The 23,564-nt window shown below is 49.0% G+C and overlaps 2 protein-coding genes across 5 annotated transcripts in view; one reads left to right on the top strand and one right to left on the bottom strand.

Annotated features, from left to right (window-relative positions):
* The window catches only part of Cyfip2 (cytoplasmic FMR1 interacting protein 2), a 119,743-nt gene that overhangs the window by 49,733 nt on the left and 46,446 nt on the right, over positions 1 to 23,564 (top strand). For 2 of the 3 annotated variants that reach the window (XM_057773791.1, XM_057773790.1), the window contains exons 16-24: positions 1,942 to 2,016; positions 3,024 to 3,177; positions 4,310 to 4,466; positions 4,876 to 4,972; positions 6,259 to 6,335; positions 9,463 to 9,571; positions 11,526 to 11,645; positions 15,742 to 15,941; positions 18,311 to 18,398. In XM_057773791.1, coding sequence (XP_057629774.1) covers positions 1,942 to 2,016; positions 3,024 to 3,177; positions 4,310 to 4,466; positions 4,876 to 4,972; positions 6,259 to 6,335; positions 9,463 to 9,571; positions 11,526 to 11,645; positions 15,742 to 15,941; positions 18,311 to 18,398 — 1,077 coding nt within the window. The remainder of the gene's footprint in view (positions 1 to 1,941; positions 2,017 to 3,023; positions 3,178 to 4,309; positions 4,467 to 4,875; positions 4,973 to 6,258; positions 6,336 to 9,462; positions 9,572 to 11,525; positions 11,646 to 15,741; positions 15,942 to 18,310; positions 18,399 to 23,564) is intronic. The other variant, XM_057773792.1, reaches the window with a different exon arrangement.
* On the bottom strand, positions 19,680 to 23,262 carry Fndc9 (fibronectin type III domain containing 9). 2 transcript variants are annotated; one of them, XM_057773794.1, is made up of 2 exons: positions 23,152 to 23,262; positions 19,680 to 21,075 (listed from the first exon to the last, which is right to left on the bottom strand). In XM_057773794.1, exon 2 carries the CDS (start codon positions 21,066 to 21,068, stop codon positions 20,388 to 20,390), a length of 681 nt encoding a protein of 226 aa, XP_057629777.1. In that variant the 5' UTR covers positions 21,069 to 21,075; positions 23,152 to 23,262; the 3' UTR covers positions 19,680 to 20,387. The 2 variants fall into 2 exon arrangements, with proteins under 2 accessions (XP_057629777.1, XP_057629778.1); XM_057773795.1 differs by lacking the exon at positions 23,152 to 23,262 and adding an exon at positions 21,416 to 21,423.

Here is a 23,564-nt window from a genome sequence, read left to right as displayed (position 1 = left end):
GGCCAGAGATTCAGGAGACCTGGGTTCTAGTCCTAGACACCTGTGTGACCTTGGACATGTTACACGGTCTCTCTGGGCCTCAGTTGTCTAGTCTGACCAATGGTGGTGGCACATATTCACCTCCCCAGCTATCTCCTAGCCCAGTAAAGCTCACATACTGCAGTGCAGGAGGGGTCTGACATGGAGCTCACGTGCATAGGTCTGTGTATTCTAATGACTGCAGTCCCCTTACCTACAGGGGCAGCCTGGCAGGGGAACTTACAAGTTCAGCCTCTGACTTGCTGTATGTTTCTGGGCAAGCAGCTTAACCTCTCTCAGCTCTGCTTACCTTCTAAAAATGAAAACTTGGGATGAGCTCACGTTACCAACAAGACACTTTGCTAGTTTTTCTATCCCTTTCCAAGGACAACCCACAAGCTTGGCAAGCCTCCTCCCCTCAGACACAGTCTGGTTGTCAGAAATACTCTTGAGTTTCCAGCTGAAACTTCTGCAATAAGACAGTGTCTGTGTTCACCCAGAACAGACTTAAAATGACATTGGGGGGGGGGGTGACTCACAGAGTTAAGTCCTTACTGCCGATGTAGAAGAAGGTATTTCCCGATCTACTTTCTGTGGCATTTGAAAACAGATGCGTCTTACTGTAACCGTCAGGGTCTTGCAGGCTCCAGAAGCCCCAAGCTGGAAGCTCCTCCTTATAAGACCTTTCAAGCCCATCTCTGCTCTGGATCGCCTGAAGCGGGCCATCTGAGGCCCTTTCTGACCCCTCCTTCTGTGTGTGTCCGTGTCTGGGCAGGGCTGGGGCTGAGCAGGGGCAGGTGAGTGTTTGGCAAGGTTATCATCACTTCTCTCAGCTTTGCAGTATCCAATGAGCAGCGTGCACACACTCTGTCTTCTGCATGTGTGACATCCCAAAAGAGCCTTTATAGACAGTTCTGAAGTCTTTATTAGAAGGTCAGGAACCTTTCTAACTCTGAGTGCCCTGGTGTGGCTGAATGGCTCTCAGGCATTTCTCTAAGTCCTGAGAGGCAGATGAAGACATGGCCTGAGAGGAGCAAGGAGAGAAGGAGGGCAGGGCTGTAGACATCGAGAAGACAAGAGAGAGGGCATGTGTCTTTGTGGATAATTCGAGAACTGCAGGACAGTTGCCGAAAGCTAAACCCTATCCCCTAGGTGCCCCTGGGGTAGGTTGATAGCTCAGATTCAGATTCCTTTAGTTGACTCCCAGATAGCCCCAGAGATGGAAGAGTGCTGAGAGGCAGACTCCCCCTCCCCCATCACAGACAGGGAAACTGAGGTCCAGAAAGGGGAAGTGACTTGTCCAAGTCACAAGACGAGTGCCAGGTAGACAAGAGCCCAGGTCTCCTGATGCCCACCCCAGGACTCCATGGCAGCCCTCAGAATGCAGCAGGTGTAGGCATTTCACAGAGTTGGGCAGCAGCCTGTCCTGGTAGAGTAAATGCCTGTTAATTCAGTTAGCTAAAAAATTGACTCTGTTCAGAACGGACCCACTTTTCTAGTAGTTAGAACTGGATGTGAATCCAGTCACCATAGTCCCCTTTCTTTGGGGGGCTCCAAGGCCATCGTTAGCACTGTACTTTGATACTCAGAGAGAGACAGGTTCGTAGAGGGTGGGCCGTCTAGAAAACCAGCAACAGCAGCCGTTCCTTCCCTGCAGAGGGGACCCTACACAGGGTGGCATGCAGATCTGTGACTGCCAGGCCCACGGTGGGTGAGAACCTTAGGCCCCATCTCGTAGCAGCAGAGAGCAGTGTGGTTGCTGGGAGGTCGGAGCGTGTCACGTGTGGCCCCTGCAGTTGTGGTGGCTTTCCCACTGTATACAATACCTCTCGCTTTTCTCTCTCTTTCTCTTTCTCTCTCTCCCTCCTCCCTGTCTCTCCTGCCCTCCCGTCCCCTCTGCCTTCTCTCCTGTCTGTGTCTTAGGCCTGCCAGTGGTCCCCGAGGGCTTTGTTTCACCCCACTGGTGGCACACAGGGCCGAAGAGGCTGCCGATCCCTGGTATAACACCGCCTGGCTGGGTTGGTTTGGGTGCCTACTGCGGGAGGCAGCAGGAACAGACTAGCCTGGCTCCTCAAGGCCCCTTCCAATCCTCAGACTCAAAGACAAATGATGTGGAAACAAAATCTAGATTAGCAGAAAGAACAGCCTCGCTGCTCTTGGGCCCTTTGCATGTAGGGCATTCTGTAAGCTGGGGTTAGGTATCTAGTAGCCTCCTGTTTAAGTATGGATGTTGACTTGCATTCCACCCAGAATCTCTGGAAGGCTGTACAGTGCAGCCCAGGCCACCAGAGGGCACCAGCATTCACTGACATGTTTAAAACACTGAGGAACAGAAACAGGAGGGGTGGGGTGGGGGGGTTGCTGTTTTGAGCTTTGTCCATTGCGTAAGTCCTCCGAAAGTTAGAGCTGAAAGAGACTGGATTGAGAGCTTGTCTGAGAAGGTCCAATCCTTCCTGTTAGATGAGGCAACTGGAGCCCAGAGTGGAGGCTTCGTCGTCTAAGGTCACACAGCAAGTCAATGGCAGTGCTTGGCTTTGAACCTGGCTCTCTTGGTTCCTGGTTCAGTGCCCCATCCATGCTGTTACAGTGGTCATCTGGGACATCAGAGGGTGACTGTAGAGTGGCATGGATGTCCATGCCCTTGGCTAAGCAGGGCAGGCAGGAGCCTTTCACGGGCCTTAACTACCTGCTGTTGTCAGTATACCTAGGGGTGCTGTGGGCTCTAGGCAGAGAGCTTGGCAAAGCTGGTCAGTCTGCCTCTCGGAGGTTTTCACAAGGGCAGGTGGCAAGCCCAGTGATGGATGCTTGCCTGGCATGTGCTGGGTCCCAGAACGGCAGGGAGAGGTCAGGTTTTCATAGCTCCAAATCCGCTTCTCTGCCGTAATCGGTGCTTCCTTAAGACAGTTCTCTTTAAAAGCAGAAGGAAGAGCAGGAAGGTAGGAAGGGACCGCAACTTGTCCCTCAGCGTGGAGGGCCACCTGACCTTCTGTCCCTTTCTTTCCAAGCTGTACATGGTCCGTACCATGCTTGAATCTCTCATCGCAGACAAGAGTGGCTCCAAGAAGACCCTCAGGAGCAGCCTGGATGGGCCCATCGTCCTCGCCATAGAGGACTTCCACAAGCAGTCCTTCTTCTTCACACACCTGCTCAACATCAGCGGTGAGCCACCCTCCTCCACGCAGGGTGAAGAAGAGGGAACATCAGCCTCCCGGGACAACCAAGGCAGTAGGGCAGGAAGCTGGAGACCGATGGAATCATGAGCCACAGGGGGGCACATTCTGCTCCCCGGGGCAAAAGAATTAATTTAAAAACAACAGAAAGGAAAACCTTTCTGTCAGCTTGGGGAGGTAGGAAAGGCCAGGCTCTGCTGAACTCATTCTGACCCAGTGAATTTGTCTGGTAGACAGTCATGGCTAGTTAAAAGCAGGAATCATGCTGGAATGCCTGTCTATAGCCCAGTGTGCACCAGAACACCCTGTGGCTGGTTAGGAAGGGGAATCATACTGGATGCAAGTCTGAAGCCTAGCGTGCACTGGATTAGCCTGTGGCTGGTTAGAAGGGGACTCATGCAGGGATGCTCGCCTGTAGCCCAATGTATTCTGGATCAGCCTTCTGTTGGTCAGAGTGGCTCTAAGCTCCCTTGTACCCATTGCTCCTCGTTGAAGAGGCTTCCAGGCTGCACCTCGGTCCTGTTCCCTCTTCTTCCTCTGCACTGAGGGGTTAACTGGAGTAGGGTAGAGACAAGTAGGACCCCAGTGACATGGGAGTCTCAGTGCTTCTCCGTTAGAGAATGACCTGAGTTGGGCTTTCAAGACCTCCAAAGAGTAAGAGCTTCAGAATCATCACATACAGGAGATGAGGGGCCACGATTCCTTGAAAGTGAGCACTGACTGTGTGTTCTAAAAACACCATTTGTATGTAAATCAGCACTTCTTTCGGATGACTCTGGAGGGAGTTAGTGGAAATGGTGGGAAGGCAGATGTTTTGAGACCTCACCACCCCTTCTCCCATAACTTGTCTTGTCTCAGAAGATGACAGATGCCATCCACCATGGATGCTACTAAGCTGGCTTCAGGCACAAGATAGCGGGATCAGGGAAGGGTTGTATAGAACATGCCTGCTGCGCACCTGGCATGCCGATGTCAGTAGCAGTGGTAGCCAGTGCACAGCCAGTGCACAACCAGTGCAAGCCAATGCACAGCCAGTGCAAGCCAATGTACAGCCAGTGCACAGCCAATGCCTTGATGTGAGCACTTTCTGTTAAGCCAAGGCTCTCTCCTTGTTCTTCCAGAAGCCCTGCAACAGTGCTGTGACCTCTCCCAGCTCTGGTTCCGAGAATTCTTCCTGGAGTTAACCATGGGCCGGCGCATCCAGTTCCCTATTGAGATGTCCATGCCCTGGATTCTCACGGACCATATCCTGGAAACCAAAGAACCTTCCATGATGGAGTAAGAGGCAGGATTAGGCCAGGAAGCTCCTGGGGTTGAGTGGGAGGCTGACTTGCCACCGACCTCTTTGCTTTAGAGAAGAAACTCCTGAGTAGAGATGAGGCCTCCACCTACCTGCTTTTCCTATCTTTGTCCATATCATAGCAGCCATACTGGGGAAATTGCCATCTCTAGGAACCAAGAAGTTCTATCCTAGGTTAAGATTTTCAGACCAGGGGATCCATTAGCATCATGGACTGCTAATATCTGTGTGCAGACTGGAGAGCAAGTCCTTCCTAAATGGAGGCACGGGAACACAGGGAGGGGCGGCAGGTTGTCTTCAGTTCCTGGCCGTCTGCCTCGCCGCCCATACCTCTCGTGTTTTCCAGGCCAGTGTAACTTACCCCCATGTTTCTTGTGTTCCTTCCAGGTATGTCCTCTACCCCTTGGATCTGTACAACGACAGCGCCTACTATGCTCTCACCAAGTTCAAAAAGCAGTTCCTCTACGATGAGATTGAAGCCGAGGCAAGTGACATGCCGCCTTCATTCCTGCAGTCCCCAAGAGGCTGGACTTGGCCAGTCCTCCAGAAATAAACACAAATGGGGAGTGGGGGAATGTCAGTGACCTCAGGGAACAATATGCATGATTGCTGTGGCTATAGAATTTAATAGTGTGTAATGGCTCACTCCTTTATTCCTCATCCCTAGTCTGTGCTATCTACCATGAGGGGCTTTATGTGCACTTTATGTGCATATACACTTTGGCTTGCGGATGATGTCATCAAACTCCTCCAGAGGCAGGTCATGAGCTCTGAAGAAGACCATGGGGTCTCTGGAGGGGCTGCGAATATCTGGGGGAGAATTCAGAGTTGGTTCTAGAAAGGGAACGTGGGGTCTAAATGAGCACTGCTACTTTGACCCTCTAGATCCCTCACTGCTAGAGGGTACACTGAGGATCATAAAGTGCAGAGGCCCAGGCAGGAGGCCTTAGTTATCTGACTATGAAACCAGCACCGTGGGTTGAAGCCAGCACCCTGGGTGTAAAGCTGGTATCATGCACAGAACCCACGGTGGGTTTTATTCTGTGTGATATAGTGGGTATCAAATAATAGGCACAGAAACCTTTCAGTAAAGACATTATCTTAGAAACTTAGTAGAAAGGAATCGAAGATCAAGCCCCTCCCCTCCCTCTGTCTGCTGCCCTGCTGGTACCAGAGCCCGGTCTCTTTCAAGTCCCAGTTTGACCACTTTCTTCTCTGGTCATTCACGGAAGATGTGCTCTGATGCTCCGTGGTGGGTGTGACCTTGTCCTCCCTCCCGACTTCAGTCTCCTGTGAGTCGGGGAGACGTTGTACATGAAAAACCAGAGGGATTTTAAGGAAAACTTGAAGAAAGGGGCTTTTCATTTCTAAGGGCATTCTCAACGTTAACTCTGCAGAGCAAGGAAAATCAGATACATGGAGCAGACAAGAAAGTCTTTGGGTTAACAGGCCGCTGGGGATATTCATGGTCCGAGAGGAAGAGCTTTCCTTTGTGGTCCCCGACCAAGGAGGGGTGATGAGGACGCTGGTTCCAGGGTCCTTTTAAACTTTGGCTCATCCAGTAACTAACTGAAGACATTGAAAGCAAGGGGCCAAACTCCTCACTTCTGCATGGCCACAGATGCTTACTCCTTTATCCTCTCTGTCAAAGCGGCTAGGCTGCCCCAGAAAGCACTTCAGTCTGCCCTGATGCCCTCCCAACTGCCTGCGTTTCTGATGTTAATCCAGACAGGAACCGCTGACACCCCCCCCCCGCTTTCTCTTCACCAGGTGAACCTGTGTTTTGATCAGTTTGTCTACAAGCTGGCAGACCAGATCTTTGCCTACTACAAAGCCATGGCCGGCAGGTAAGTGATTGTAGGCTGAGTAGCATCTTTTCATCAGCCTGGTGCCCGGAAGACGGGATTCCTTCTTCTCCCTTGCTCAGCACTTATGGGGAATCGAGCACTTTCCAGGGGTCCAGACATCGAAACACATTGTAAAGGAGAGCAGGTAGACAGTGTGCAAAGTCCGCGAGGTCTGTGGTTCAATGGGAGGACAAAGGGTGATGAGAACTGAGGGAAGTTTATGAACGAACAGTTCATGGGACTCTGGGAATATATGGTCAAGGCCGTCTTAAGGAAGCTGTATCTAGGGAGTTAAGTGAAACAGATGAAGGACTGGTCCAGAATGTGCAGGCAAAGGGAACTTCTGGTCAAAGCCTTGGTGGAGATGGTACAAAAATAATAGTTTACATTCCTGCATCCGGCAGCTAGTTACTTCATGCAGTGGCATATCCAGGCCACTAGAGGGCGAGTCGCATGCCCTGGCACCATAAACCTTGAAGATGCCAGAGAATGATACACTGCCACAAAGTGGTTTCATATGCACGGTGGCGGCTTGACTTCATCCTTATTTTTATTTTATTTTTTTATTTTTTTTTTTGGTTTTTCGAGACAGGGTTTCTCTGTGGTTTTGGAGCCTGTCCTGGAACTAGCTCTTCTAGACCAGGCTGGTCTCGAACTCACAGAGATCCACCTGCCTCTGCCTTCCGAGTGCTGGGATTAAAGGCGCGTGCCACCACCGCCCGGCTATCCTTATTTTTAAACTTCACTCTGATAATATTAACCCTCGGAGAATGCATTTTAGGTGTGTAAGGATGGGTGTGTGTGCAGAAGTTTCAGTTGGAGATGCCTTAGGTTTATAGGGTTATCAGTATTTCCTGGATGATACTGATTTAACTCCCCCCATCCCCCCCATATCCCCAAGGGTTTTAAAAAATTTGCCATGGTGCTATCATGAAAGAAAATATGTTTATATAAAAGAATTGTAGTTCTTGATGGAAGTCCAGATGGACTAACCAGCAATCCCAAGGGCGAGTCCCCACCTCAGTTGCTTCTCCCCCCTCCCCTCTCACAGAAGTGACTGGCTCCATTTTGCTTTGACAGGCTTGGCACATTTCAGATAGGAGTTGACGTGCACTGCACACGAGAAGGTGGGCACAGGAGCTGCACTGACTAAAGAGAATGAATCCTAAGTGATAAGCAGATAGAAAGCACAGAGGGACAGCCATCACTAAGTAGTTACTTAATAGGTGTGATCCATCACTAAGTAGTTGCTTAATAGGTGTGAGCAGATCAGGTAGGAGGCAGCGACAGCAGGGGAGGCAGCATTTCTAAGACAATGCTGGCCCTGAGTATGCTGATGTTGTCGGTGGAAACTAGCTCAGGAATGTCACATCCTGGGGTTGCTCTATACTCAGGTTTTAAATTCTCCCCATCTTGGGAGCTGAAGAGATGGCTCAGTGGTTAAGGGCTCTTGGTAGTCTTCCAGAGGACCCAAGTTCAATTCCCGGTACCCACAACAAGTAGATCACCACTACCTGTAACTCCAGGTGCATCTGTTGCCCTGTTGGCCTCCACAGGCAAACACACACACACAGAAAGAGAATCTTTAAAAATATAAATATCCCCATTTGAAAAAATAGTTCTCAACAACTTTCCCTGCAAGATGAAGGCTTTTCAAAGGGGTGGAAATTGAGAAGAGCTGGGAAATTCAGAGAAAGCACTAGATAGAAAGGCTAACAACATGCCAGTCCCGTCCACCTGAAATAAAATGCCACCACAGATGGTAGCCACCTCTGCTGTCTTTAGTATTTTAGCAGCCATATTTTTTATTTATTTTATTTTTCTAAACAATCATTTTTATTTTACATACCAATCCCAGTTTCTCTCTCTCCCTCCTCCTACTCCCCCCCTTTCCCCCGACCCCACTCCCCATCCACTCCTCATGGGAAGTCAGCGAAGTCTAGCAGCCATATTTTAATGAGGGAAGGCAACAGCTGACATTTTAATAATATGTTTTATTTAATTCAACAAACCAAAGCCACTAAAATTTTAACGTGGAGTCAATGTAAATATTATTAAAGAGATATCTCTGTTTTCTCTGAGGCCTCCTAAACCTGGTGTTCATGTGGCAATGGATCCCAGTTTGAGCCCACCTCATTTGAGGCCTTCCATAGGCACTGGGACTGGTGGCTGCTGCTTTGGACAGTGCAAGTTTAAATACATCTCTTTTCCCACTTAAAACCTTAACCTGCTTCCAGCTCATCTCTCCAACCTGCCTCTCTCTGTGAGGGCCCTGTGGTTCTACATGATCTGGCCTGTAGACTGATGTAATGAATGTGTTTTCCCAAAACCTTCTTCCCTTTATCTCAGACAGACCATTGTGTGTGAGATAACCTTGCCATATCATGACCATCCAGCCTCTGGCCCACAAAACGGCCATGCAGAGACTTCCCATAATTGCTAACTCCAAGTGATCCTGTTTTATTGTTTTCAAAGTACTACAACCTCTGCCTCAGTGTGGAGGATGAAAACAGTACACCTGGCTATAGGGTTGCTGTGACACTAAATGTAACCGTATGTGTATGCATATATGGGCGTGTGTGTGTGTCCGTGGGCATGAATGTCTGTGTGAGCGTGTGTGTATACCTGTGTATGTGATATGTGTATATGTGCTTGCGTGGGTACGTGCGTGTATGTATGTCTGTGTTGCCTGGTGAACGAGAAACACTGAGCACATGATTCCTATTGCAAACCATTCGTTTTGTTCCCTTGCTTGCTCTGTCAGTCTCTTCACTGGGAAGTTAGTACCGTGAGGACAAGAAGGACCTTGGTGTCCCTGGTCCCTAGAATTTTTTCTGGGATATACTAAGGATGAAGTCAATTGTTTTCATCATAAGTGAAGGAAAGAGTAAGGTCTCTCCACCCTGGGTTGCCCATCTTTAACTTAGAAATCTCATTTCAAATATTGAGCGTCTGTGGCTGGAAAGAATTGTGGGGAACCATGTCCAGAGCAGACACAGTTATGTTTGAGATGTTTAAGGTCACGTTTCATGGGTGGACCCCGTGGTCTGGCATGGATGTGGCCGGGCTGTTGAGAAACCATCTGCCCCCATGTTCAGTGCCGCTGTTTCATGTTGCTTCCTTCCAGTGTCCTGCTGGATAAACGTTTCAGAGCTGAGTGTAAGAACTATGGGGTGATCATCCCGTACCCACCTTCCAACCGCTATGAGACGCTGCTAAAACAGAGACATGTCCAGGTACGGAGGGAGAAAGCCGTGATGGGGAGGACTGGGAGGAACAGACTCTGTGGAGATAGTGTGGACTTCCCCATCTGCCTTGTGTCTGCACCCAGGCAGAGCAGCCTCAGTTCCTTTCAAACGGTAGTGAGCATCCTTTAGTGCAACCTTTAGACTTCCTGCCTCCTCTCCAGCCTGCCTCTGAGAAGCAGTGACCCCCATGGCCTGCCATCCTGAGGCGTCCCCTTCCTCGTCAGCACTATCTCACAGAGACAGGTAGACCCACCCTTGAAATAATGAAGAGGGCTACAACCCTTTGAAACGAACTGAATCAAGCTAAATGTGGGGTAGAAACTGGTTCACTAGCTTCTGTTAGCGTTTGTCCCCAGATGTGGAAGAAACACTGCTGGGGACAAGGACATATAGCTCTGTTTGAGAATGCTAATCTAAGCTAGAAAATCCTAACAGGGACCACCACAGATCTGAGTTCTCCCTGCTGGTGGCCAAACCTGCAGCAGAACAACCTGTGTGCCATGGCATCTGTGTGGTTGCTTTCTGGTCCTTGATCTCTGTGAAGGACCAGAGCTGAGACCAAGAAGATGCTGAGATGAACATGATTCTGTTGCACTCCCTGGACATCCATGGCCAGTGTCCAGTCATAGGAGAGAAAAAGCAAGGCTCAGTAGATGAGCATCAACAGTTGCAGCGCAGCCAGAATTAGCCACAGGATTCCCTGTGGGACCTTAACCAGTTAGTAGGAAACTTACCCTATGATAAATAATACTCGAAGAGTAATAATCGCTTAGTGCCTAGCAAAGTGGAGTGAACACAGCAGGTGATCAGTAAATGGTTATAACATCTGCAGTAATATCCGTGTGAATCCCAGTGGAAATTATCTTAAGCTATATTTTCCCACCCTTTAATCAGCTCTTCATATGCCTGCTTTTAAAATCACTCCCATGAGGGCACAGATTGCTAAGGAGGCTTCTGCTCCCTGGAAACTCTGAATTGAACAGCAGGACAACACAAAATGAACCTCAGGGTTGAATCTAGGGTGTCAACAGAAGCATTTACCAGAGGTCGGAGCTTTCCCCAAGCCTCTTCTCACAGAATGAGTTGTATTTTACCTCAGCGGCTTTTGTGTGAAGCCTTCAGAGAAGTCAGAATAGTAAGGTGCACGGTTCCAGTCTAGCCGGATTCTTGCAATGAGTGTTTCACTATATTGAGTTCCATTTTCTCTTTCTCGTGTATGTATCTTCTCTCATATACGTTACAGTGGTCATGTGTATAAATAATGCACATGTATTATTATACATACATTTTCTCCTACATTTTAAGAGCAATTGCAGTTGTTATGATACTTCACCATGCGCACTCAGCCGGTATGACCTAAGAGCTAGGACTTCTCTTATAAAATCAAAACAGAGGGGCTAGGGAGACGGCTCAGAGAAGCGAGGGCCTAAGTTCAGATCCCCAGAACCAACGCAAACAGCTACAGTAGCTAGCGTCTCGAATTCCAGCAGTATCACAGTAGGACTGGAGATGGAGAAATCTCCAGCAGTCTGAGGGCCAGCGAACCTGGCGTGCTCAAGCAGCTGACAAGAGACCCTGCCCTGACAGAAAGTGTGGGATGAGGACAACACCCACGATTGTCCTCTCGCCTCCACACTCCACACACACACACACACACACACAGAGGCATGCTCATGTCCGCACTTCCACGAACATCCTACTCATTACACACAGATACCACACGTACATATAATATACATAGAGATTAAACATTAACTAGAATTACCATTTTAAGATATTTCATGATGCCATCTATGTTCTATATACAGCCATCCCTTGTCCCAGCGATGCCCCTTATCACTTTAGTACAGTTTCTTACCAGTACATTGTATTGAGTTGTCAGATATCTGTGTAGCTAGTAAGTAACTCTCTCTCCCCCGCCCCACCTCCCTCTGCCGTTCAGCTGTTGGGTCGATCCATTGACTTGAACAGACTCATCACCCAGCGGATTTCCGCGGCCATGTACAAATCGTTGGACCAGGCCATCAGCCGCTTTGAGAGCGAGGACCTGACTTCCATTGTGGTAAGACACTGGGAGCCTGCTGGCTTTCCGCTCAGGGATGCCTCAGATTGACACCTAGTTGGAAAGAGTTGGAGCTCTTCTGGGCCAGTTCAAGAGAGGCAGGGGATGCCTTTCACACCTGGCCATAGCAACTGGGAAAAAAAGACATGAATAGGCTGGGAGCGATTTTACCATCCGTTTGGACTGGCAGGCATGGAAGCTTGGAGGAGGATTTCCTTGCCATCAGAGATAACCATCCCTGTTTGGCTGTGTCCTTAGGCTCTACAGAGCAGAGCAAGCGGGCAGAGTCCCCATAGGCTAGAGAAAGTAACACAAGGTCAGTTGAACATATAATAATTGAGGGCCTAGAAAGACCCGATAGTCGTTTGGTTGATCCGCTGCATCTCCATCATGAAATGATGAACGGCTTTGAATACCACCCTGTGTTTTCATTTTGCATCTATCCCTGTTGCCCAGTCAGGAATAAACCTGTCCCCTTCTAGAAAACAGTAGTTGGAATTGCCCCCTGTCAACTTTTTTTTTTTTTTTTTCTCCAAGAGGGTAGCATAAAGGGCATTGAACTAGGACAGCAGACTCAGACAGAATTATCAGTCCTGTCGCTGATAGTCACTAGCTCTACAATCTTGGGCAGGTTATATATATCTTCACGAAGCCTGTTTCCTTGCCACTAAAGTGAAGATGTTAACTTCAGAGTCATTGGAAGGCCACAGAAGGAACCCACCAGGAAAGAATTTGGGATGAGTCCTAGTTCTTGCTAAACATGTAATAAGTAATAGCTTCTTTTTTTTTTTCAAAGAGAAAAAGAACTATATGGGGCTGCTGTGTTCTCTGGGGCTCAGGGGAGGAGGGACTATCTACCCCATCTCTTAGCAGGACATGCTCCAGTTACTCCCCCGAGTCTTGAGTCGCGTCTCGCGTAGGAAAATGTAGACTAGGTCACATTCCTGAAATCAATCACTTAGCCGCCTCTGTCTTGGGAGATACAGTTTTGTGTTGTGCATGTTAAGACATCCTCAAGAGGTGGGAGTTGGAGTTCCTTCTCTTTTGTTCATCTGTGCATTTCTGTTTCCCACTCATGAGTATGTCTGGGAGTGGGGCGGGTGTCCGTGGCCACCTCCCACTCCCTGGAAGACACTGAATGTTCTCTTGGCTGGAACAAAACGAAAACACGCAGCGAAAGCCCTTGTTAATCAGATGAGGCAGTGAGTCCCACCCAGAACATCCTCTTCCCAGGAGGCCTAGGAAGGACCCCCTAGGGAGGCTCTCTCCTTGTGGGTAGGCACGGTTCCTGTGAGCCTTGGCTTCAGCCTCCACCCCCCAGCGAGGGCAGAAACAAACTAAGGAATGTGCCCTTGCCCTCTGCCTTTGAAACGGTTGTAAAATGTGGAAGTCACCATGTGTGGAAAGATAGGCATGGCAGTGATGCGGGGAGTCAGTCACCTTGTTATGCAGTGGGCTGAGAAGGGAGTCCCAGTGAGATGCTGAAGCCACAGACTGACAGGCTGCGGGCTGCGCTTTCTTTGGGCTGCTGGTGGTCTTGAAATCTTGTGTAACCTTTGGAAGCATTCAAGTAAGATTCCAGGACCTATCACAGCACAGGACGAGCCTTCCCAGATGGCAACTGTTGCCTGGCTCTGACTAGACTCATTTAAGCAGGTCCAGTTCTCCTGAACTTGTAGTCAGCCCCATAGGCCCGCCAGCCCCTGCTGTGTTTAATTCCCAGATGCCTACTGCCACCTCCCTGACCTCTCAGAGTTGTGGTCTCCTGTGGTTAGCCGCCCCTCCTCCTCAATCCCACTCTCTGTCTGCTGGTTCTTCAAAATTGCCCATCTGGCTGTCTTATTTTCCCATCTTGCTTTGGTGTCGCAGCCCCAGCAGGAGCAGAGTTGAGTACTGTCTCCTCGTGTCTACCCTTTAACACTAACACAAGTTTATGAAACTTAAAATCTTAGAACGATAAGGCAAGCTTGCTCCCCAGCTCCCGTTAACTTCCCCCAAACAGGGTACCCTACCCAGTGTGCTAAGAGGGCTCAGTGATCTTAGAAATGAAGCCAGTTACAGTTCAAATTTGTTTATTGCCTTACCATGTCCTCGACAAATGGGAACAAAGACAGCAGAGCCCGCTCAGCCCAAGAGGCGGAAGCAGAGAGCTGAGTCTGTGCTCCGTCCTTCATTTTCCTCTGGGTACAGAGACCAGGAATGTTTTTCTAACTGCCAGCACTGCACGGCCGAAATCCAAGTTTTAGCATTCTTTTAGAACATGTAGGGTCTGCCACCCCTAGCCCATTGTAGCATGGCAACAACTAGGTAGTTGTCATGACACCAGGGCCAGCCCTGGGTGATGGGCTTCTCCACTCTGCCTCTAGTACGGCCTTTTCCACTCCCGTTAGTCTTCCGTTCTTGGCCTTCTTGGCCCCATCGCTGTTAGTGCTTGCAGTTTTTGTCTGCGTCTCCACTTTAAAGCCGCGCAGTCTGAGTTCCAGAGCACAAGCTACAGTGTCAGGAGGGGAGGCTGAGGCCATGATGACCCTACTAAAGTGGACTTGTCAGGTCCTGAGGGCACGGGGCAGGGCAGGGGGCTCTGTGGCCAGTGACTCACTGAGCTCCCTGGGAGAGCTGGCCCATGCCATCCCAATATGGTTTTAGACTATGAAGCCTGGCTTTATATCACATTCTTCTTCCAAAGGACCTCCAACCGCTTGCATCTCTCCAGGCAGCTGTGTCAAAGAGATCAAGGACTCATGATCTGGAATCCAAAGACCCAGCATGCTGCACCAAGCACTTTTTTTATAGTCCTTATGTGACCTCAGGCATGTTGTTGGCCCTCTGGGCCTCTGGTTCTCCCCTCTGTCACAGGAGGAGCGGTACCACCCTGTAAAGCTGGCTTTGTCAAAGCATAGCCTAGAACTTGAGCTTTCTTCTCCCTATCAGGACTTTGTTCTTTTGGAGAGTCATGCCTGACAAGCTGGAGAACAAGAAATGAGACCCAGCCAGAAAGGTCCCCTCATCATTTCCTTTCCCAGCAAACACACGTCCCACTGTGTGCAAACCTGAACTCTGAGTTCACCCTCTACCTGAAGGGGGGACTCCAAATGGTGAGAACCTGTGGCATATACAAGTTCCTGGTCAGTGGGGCTGAATACAGACTATAGGTGCCTTGCAGGACCTGCAATCCAAAAGAGGAGGCATTCTAACCCCAGCACATACATCCATGCGCACGCGCACACACACATAGATAGATATGCACACATACACACATGCACATGCATACGCACGTTCTGTAGATCAGGCTGGTCTTGAACTCACAGAGCTCCACATACTTCTGCCTTCCAAGTGATGGGATTAAAGGCATGCACCACCACTGCCCACCTTCCAGTGGTAATTTGGTCATGGTTAAGAATGTTACCTTGGAGCCCAGTTCCTGGATCCAAAGCCAAGTTCTTTGTCTTCTCAAAGCCTCAGTTTTCACATGTATAGGGGCTATAGCAATACTGGCATATACACACACACACACAATTAAGAACGTACTAATTAAGTTAAACCATACAACATTGTTAAAATTTGATGAGGGTTCATCTAAAAACCTAAAAAATGTCATATTTCAGCTGAATAACTAACCCTAAGTAGGTGGTAGTTCCTATTTAGCGCTTTCTGCAGGACAGAGAAATAACCTCTACTGAGATTATTCCTCAGTATTATTACCCTCATGACACTGACACTAAGAGACGGGCTTTTCCTCACCCATTAGGAAATCAGAAATCACACAGACACGCTCTCTACCCAGAGGGCTGCAGATGGTGTTTGCACGTGGTCAGACATCTTCTTCAGGTTGCATGTAGCCTTCCCTCCCTATCCTGTCCCTAGAGTATCAGAAGAGGGGGACATTGTCCTGCGCCACTACAGGGGCTTCTAATCATTACATAGGAGGTCAAGAGGTTGTCTTGGGGAGGTCTCCCCTAGATGTAAGGGGTGTGCAGTGTGTGTGTGTGTGTGTGTGATCTGCAATGCTTTAGCAGCCTTGGTTTCTCTCGTGTGTGTGTGTGTGTGTGTGTGTTACCTGCAACACTTTAGCAGCCTCGGTTTCTCTCTCCATCAGGAGCTAGAGTGGCTGCTGGAGATTAACCGGCTCACCCACCGACTCCTCTGTAAGCACATGACGCTAGACAGCTTCGATGCCATGTTCCGAGAAGCCAATCATAATGTATCAGCCCCCTATGGCCGCATCACCCTGCATGTCTTCTGGGAGCTAAACTTTGACTTCCTTCCCAACTACTGCTATAATGGATCCACAAACCGGTAAGAGAATCCCTGTGCAGGGGCCATTGGGCAGGGTAGGAGAAGAGGTTTATTACCGTCAGTTGCCCCCAAACTGTGTCAGGCACTTCTGTTCATTCCTGTGACAAGTGCTTATCCAGAGCCACTCCTGGGTGTAGACTCTATACTGAAGGTAACAATGCCATGGCGAGCAACCAAATGCCACCCAGCTGCTTAGAGCCTTCTAACCAGACTTGGCCCTGTTCAGGAATGAGGCAAACTTCGGTGTAGGTTTTCTCCTCCAAGACTGTGGGTGCAGGAGGTGAGTTGGAAAGTATCGACAAGGCAAATAGCAGAAGGCAAACCTTCTACATAACTAAGAAGCTGGGATGAAGGAAGGTGGAGTGGATGAAAGATAAAGGCAGCCAGAAGAGCCACAAGCTCACAGATAAGCACTAGAAAAATCAGAATTGTTAAACACAAAGGCCTTTTTTCTTCAGCAGGAGAAATTGACACCTGTTTTCCATCCAGTAGGCTGTGAATGAATGTGTTAATACCTGGTCAGCTTTGCTGGTCTGTAAAGCCAGCCCTGGCAAATCCCCAGAAGCCTGAGCATTGTCTCTGGGTCAGTAGAACTCATCCTCATGGAAGAGGTCCCCTGTACTGTGCAGAAGAGTTTGCTGTTGTGCTCATTACAAACTGCTCCTCCCTAGGTCTTATCTGAGCCTTGGTCCTCAGTCAATAGAACCCATTCTTGTGGGGAAAGTCACAGGTGCTAGGAGTCTCGATGTAGCCACGCCTGAAGCTCTGTGTGCTATTTGTTTAAATGTGTTAAAAAGAAACCACCCAGTGTCAGACTCCAGCAGTTTTGGCCCAGCGCAGCACTGGCTAACTAAAGTCCAGCCAAACCCTCGTTTCATTCTCACCTCTTCTGGATTGTTTCCCTGCTGGCCTTAACATATGCAGGGACCCCCACAGCATCCATGAAAGATACAGTAGGAACAGACTAGAGACTCCATAGGCCAGGCGGGATGGGATCATCACCTGGGAGAGCAGGGAGGACAATGCTCTGGCCACATTGTGCGTTTTAAGGACTTACACATACATGTAAGCGCAAAGCGGGCCTCTTTGCAAAGTGGAACTTGGCTTCCTGGAAGGAGCACATAGCGCTGGGGCAGGCACTGAAGTAGAGATAAGACCTAATCCTTCATACACACAGCCTCGCACCTGTAGAACAAGAGGATGGGTGGAAATGTGTTAGTGGTCTTTGAACCCCAGGAGCCTGGATCAGGGTGCTGTCGGTTGAATCCACGTTGAATGAATGGAAGGATACAGGAAGATTCCGTACACAGATGTACCTCAATCTGTGCATTGAGCAAGACATGCCAGCGTTATAAAGATTTAACTTTATTACACATTTGAGTCAGGGCTACAAACTATAGCCTACCCACAAACTATATACCCTATCTCGTCACCAGCCATGAATGGGAACTGGCTGTGAACAGTCCATGTACTGAGAATGGTGTTGCTATCTTTGTTTTGGGGATGCTTTGTCATCATTCCTTCCATTTTTTTATGCATGTGTTGTGTCCATGTATGTATGTTTGAATATGTGTGGTCACACAATATGTGGGTGTGCATGCGTGCGCATGAGCACACCTACATGAAAGCCCTAAGTTGATGACAGGGATCATCCCCGGTAGCTCTTCTACCTTATTCATTATGGCAGGCTCTCTCAATTATCCCATCGCTTGTTCCTAGCTTGTACATTCCTCTAGGGATCCCCTGAGTTCACCTTCTACCTCCCGAGGCCAAAACTATAGGGGAGCAGCTATACCCACTGAGCATTTTTCCATGGGATCTAGGGGATCCCAACTTTGGTGCCCGTGCTTAATGGCTGAGCTATCTCCCCAGCCCAGTGTTGCCATCTTTAGTAGGTGGTTAGGGGAAAATCCAAAGAGGAATAATCATGACTATGAAGATGATTTAAAAGTCACAGCTCTCCTGGAACTTCACACGTTCCCTCGCCTGCTGTTGTTTATGGTGTTTTCCTGCTGGGGGCAGAGCTGAGTCCTTGTGACCAAGACATCTGGCCTACAGAACTGAAGAATTTTCTGCCTGGCCCTTTACAGAGAGAGTTCACTGGCAAAACTTTTAAACCAAACTGGAGCCCCAGAGAAGGCCAAGTTCAGACCTAGGACAATCTGACTCTTGTGCCTCCTGGTCTCCAGGTTTCCCCGTTTAAGAATAGGGAAGTATGTAGTAATCCAAGGAGGGCGGTATTGGAAGAGGGCAGCTCCTTTGTAGGCATCTACTGTAGGCCTCGGAGGGGAGGGGCTTCAGCAGTCTCCTGTCCCGTGAAGGGTGTCCCTGGGACTCAGTTAACTGCTTCTCTGTCTCTTGTCTTCTAGTTTCGTCCGAACTGCCATCCCTTTCACCCAGGAACCACAGCGAGATAAACCCGCCAACGTGCAGCCCTATTACCTCTATGGATCCAAGGTAATTAATTAGTTATGCCCATCTCACCTGTGACAGACAGGGTGCGAGAAAGACATACAGAAAGGTATTCCCAGAATCAGAAAAGCCAGAGGCTGTGGTCAAGCAGTACATTGAGAGCCAGGCAGAAAACATTGCAGGTACAGCCATCTTTATTGGTTCACAGCCATCAGGGATGGGGTGACCAAAGCTGTGGGGCTTGGAAAACTGGCTGGGGAGCTGTGCTGAGGTTGGTGGGTAAGCGGGTCTGTGGGGCTTCTCCTTGCAGCTTCCCAGTTCCTCCCATTTCTTGGTCGATGCATTCTAACATAGTCTGCTTATTCTGGGATTCTGGGCTCTGTAAATATAAGGGGTTTACAGACAGGGCTTGTAGGCCACTGTGGATGGCTGGGGCTGTCTCTGAGAAGAAGGTCTCCTCTACCTCATGTGGTTTGTGATCACATGTGCACATCCTCATTCGAAGTAATTACCCCCCCAGGGTCCTTCTGCCCATTCATTCAGTGACATTTAGTATATGCCCCTTGTCGGTCAGCCATGAGCTAGACATGCACCCAGGGTGAAGAGACATAATCTACACCAACCTATAACTTCATGTCCACATGCCTGATAAGGAATGGCTTTCACCGAGTCCTGCCAATGTCGCAATTATGATAGGGACTCATTTGGGAGGAATAAAGGAAGCCACCATAAAGGTGAAATGTGTCTCTCACCAAAAAAAGGCCAGGGATTTCCTTGCTGACAGAACAAAAATGGCCACCTTAGATCTCATTCTCAGAGTAAGCAGAGGTCAGCTTACATGAATACGATGGGATAAGGCCAAGGGATCTTCAAGATTTAGAAGTGTGGCTAACCCAGAGAAGTTCTGGATGAGCCACTCACAGTGTATGATGAGGGTGCTGGGGGCGGGGGCGGGTGTCTTCTCCAGAGGAGTCAGACTCTTTAAGGTAATTTTCTCAAACCAAAGGAAGCTTCTAACCCAGGTGTGATAGCACTCACCCGTCCTAGCACTGGAGAGGCCGAGGCAGTAGGCCCGCTGTGAGTTCAAGGACTAATCTACATGGCAGGTTCCAGTCAACAAAGGCTATGTAGTGATATTGCACCCCCAAACACACCAAGAAAAGGGGGTGTGGTGTCAGGCATCATTTGAGGCTACTCACAGACATGGTTCACAAACTAAAAAACAGGCTTCTCTTTCCAATTCTCTTCCAAACCTTTTGCTATATAAAGGTAAGAGATGCTGGTCTCTTCAATACTGGCTGTCCTCTCCTTTGATCAAACACAAGAGATATGCTCTTAAAGCCAGAAGCATTGGCAGGCAGAATGAGTCATCAAATTTCATATTATTTTGTTGTATTTATTCTTACACCTGTTCCCTTCTGTTTATAACAGCAGGGTCCTGGGTTTTTGTTTATGGGATAACACAAAGCTGCCTCCTAAAAGTCTGCGTTTTAAAGCTGTGGTCAGTTTAAATAAAAGGTGTCAGCTGCTAATGGTGAATAGTGATGCTACAGTCTGTGGCTTTAGACAGCAATGAACCTGGAGACGCAGGGTGTGGTGTATGATTGCCCAGAAGTAGAAGGAGACCTTCATCCTTTTAAAAAGAACGTCGGAAAGCAAAGCTCAGGCTGCATATCTGACTCAGCATTTCTTTCAGGTACATTGTCAGATTCAGGTCCGGCAAGGCTCCTTGGGCTTTCTCTCTGTGATGTAGCTGCAACTGATTTTAATATTGAAGCAAAGCCTGCAGTGCTTAGCTAGGCCTCCAAATGAATGACACTGAAGCAACGCCTTGTTTGCCCCTGACATACCTGGAGGGTCTGTGTTTTCCAGCTTGGGGACCGTTGTCATTTGGCATCCATCCAACCCCACCCATCTATACAGCACTGAAACTAGAGAGGAGAGCAGTGGGTGGCTTATAGACGAATTTTCACATAGGATGCAGTATACAGAGCATTTTAGGCTGTGTGAAATGGGCCATCTCCTCCCCATTGCTCACTCTCTATAGTGAGGCAGTATGGCTGGTTGGTTGCCGCCCTCCCTAGCTAAGACCACCACACCCAACACATCCTGGTTGGCTTCTGCTTCTGGGTCAGCTTCTGCTCTCATCTCAGAGTTCTTGCGTGGCAGTTCCACCAGGGGGAGCCCTTGCAGGTCTTCTTCCCTCTGACCCAGGGCTGGGGCCTCCTCCGGCCATCTTACCAACCCATTGGCTTCCTCCATGTGGCCAGCTCTGTAAGACCATCGAGGCTCATGACAGCGGATGCACCAGAACTGGAGGCAGATAAAGGCCAACACCGCAGTGAAGCAGGCCAGTAGGATGGCCATCAGCACCCAAAGGGAAATTTGGGGGTCCACCAGGGAGCCCCCCGCAGCCAGCGGACTCTTATCCAGGGTGTGGAACATGGTACAGTAGTGACTGTATGGGAAGGCAGCCTTCTTGCAGCTGATACAGAGGAAGTAGAGAGTGGAAGGGGCGAGGTGTTCCAGTGCCACGGAGGTGATGGTTCGAGGTACCTTCTCCTCGTGATGGAAGCTGTAGCGCAGATAGCTGGAGAAGATACTGTTCCAGTTAGGCCTGTACATAATATGGTAATAGTCCTCCAAGCAGGGCTCCGAGGTCGACCAGGAGACGATGGCTCCCGTGTAAGACACGTTCCCAACCTCAATGTTCATCCCGGTTCTAGAACCAAATCACAGCGAAGAGTGACGTCCCCCTCTGTCCGTGTTTATTTACCATAATCCTAGCCACTGCAGGCTGAGCATTTGGAATGGCCACCAACACTGAATTCATCATACAGACCCAAAAAATGGAGGCCCAGAGGGTAAGCTACGTAAGGCAGCTAACAAGTGGTAGATGTACGAGTGGGAATGAGGGCTGGCTCACGACAAAGCTGATAGCCCTCAGGCCTGACCAAGCTGTGCCCACATGGCCCCAGCCACACCCATTACTTAAAACATGGATCCCAGCCCTTATAAACACACGCACTGTGATGAGAGCAGTAGACTCTCAGAGGGCCTACCTTATGATTCTCAGATCAGTCCCCTCCTGGCCTCCTGACTCTGCCGTGAGTTCTCTGAGCTGTTACCGAGAACATTCTGCTCAGTGGCTGGGTTTTTTTTTTTTTCAGACTCTGAGTTATGTTTCCCATGGCTAGTGGAGATTTACTGCGGCACCTGCCTGCCACAATTGCAATCTCACCTCAGAGTTTCTGCTAGTATTATGTTTTGTCAGAGTCCAAGGTAATAAGATATTAGTTTCTCAGGACAAGGTCATCAGCTCCCAAGATAGCTTCTAATAGTCCCAGTACCATGACTTTTGTGGCTATCTAACCTCGTGGTTCTTAACCTTCCTTATGCTGCACCCTTTTAATACAGTTCCTCATGTCCTAGTGACCCCCCAACCATAAAATTATTTCTGTTGCTAGCTACTTCATAGCTGTAATTTTGCTACTGCAATGAATTGTAATATAAATATCTGGGTTTTTCGATGGTCTTAAGTGACCCCTGTGAAAGTCTTTTGACCCCCAGAGGGGTCGCATGACCCACAGGTTGAGAACCGCTGATCTAACCGCTCACAGCAAGTAAACAGTTGTTGAATTCAGGCTCTGGTAGATGGCTTCTCACATAATAATAGACTCCATCCCCATCTTACAGATGAGCAGGCTGGCATCTCAGCTAATGGGAAGAGAGAGAACTTAGTCACTGTGTTTCCCTGCAAAGCCACTGGGTTTAGAAACAGCGTGACTGCCAGTGGAAGTGCTCTGTCGGCTGTGTGGCTGGACAAGTCAGATGAGCCCTGTTCACCTTGTCGGCCTTGCTGCTTTGGGGACAGAGAGACATGGGGGTTTGGCTTTCCTTCCATTCTATCTGTGAGAGAGAAAACTGCCCCTCTCAATTTCCCCTGATCAAAAATCTAGAGACAATGGGAGACAACCTCTGTGTGTCCCTGTGACCATCTCCCCCTACCTTGTTCCCCATCCCTCCTCTCCAGCCAGAAGGGCAGATTGCATTGTAGATTGTTGGTCAGACTGTAGCCCAGAGGGAATACTAAGCCAAACTGATTTCTGGTTTTTTGCTTGTGTTGTTAGGGTAAGTGAACCATGGGAGAATGCCACAGGATAAAGCAGCTTTTCCATCCTTGATTTTCCTCTTTAGAGAAAGTGAAATGTGAGGGAGAAGGAATCCCTCTTTTCCATTTGCCTGGGAATTCTGCCCAGGAAATGGGAAACGACAAAGATGAGACAAGTGTGTGCAGATCCTTCCAGAAATGACTATCAGGAAGGAGACTGACTTACCCTTCCTTCCTCCCTCCCTGGTCTCATCATACATACTCATCTCCCCAACCAGGGACCCCCACATCCAGCAAACATGCTTCCAACTGCCATAAATGGTGCAGAATTAATACCCTATAATACACAGCGCTGCGCTCTGTAAAACCCTCCCATCAGGGTGATTGGGAATTCTATCCTCACACATGCCTTTCCTTCTGTTTGCCTCCTCTCTGCTGCTGGCTACTATAGCCTGGGTTCACTGCAGCGGACATTTTTAAGATCTTTTACTGAGGATGCCAGCAGCATCCTCAGCTTCCAGGGGTAAATCCACCCTCCACGCCCCCCCCATATTTATTTTCTTCCTCCCTTTTGTGTTTAAACTCTTCCTGGTTTTAGTTGTTCCGTCCCCACAGCCTGGCCCTTCTCCAGGCAGCGTGAAAGGAAAAGCCATTTTCATTGACAAGACAGCCATTCATGCCCCTTACCTGATGCTCGCAGTGGGTATGGCTAGGCTTCTTCCTCTGAGAGGGGACCAAATCCGAGACGATGTGCTTCTCCCTCCTCCACACCAGGCTCTCCCCGATCTCTCTCTCACCACTGAGTAAGCCACTGTTGTCCCCTACGCTCACATTATTCATTTCTTCAGATCAGCATCATTCACCATGGCAACCAGCAGGCATCTACGCACAATGCTTTCAGGGACCAGTCAGAGAAGGCTTTTGCCCAGTGAGAGGAGCTTTGGTTCCTCCAGTCAAAATAATGGGCAGTATTCTGCAGGTCGATCCCTACAACACTGAATTCTTCTGATGCTCCCATGTTTTCTTTGTAGTTGGCTTGTTATCTTGTGTGTGTGTGTGTGTGTGTTTTCAGCGCACGTGTACATGTTATGCCTATGTAG

The sequence above is a fragment of the Chionomys nivalis genome, chromosome 7 (assembly GCF_950005125.1).
Source record: "Chionomys nivalis chromosome 7, mChiNiv1.1, whole genome shotgun sequence".
Lineage (NCBI taxonomy): Eukaryota > Metazoa > Chordata > Mammalia > Rodentia > Cricetidae > Chionomys > Chionomys nivalis.
This window is presented reverse-complemented; position numbering and strand designations above follow the sequence as displayed.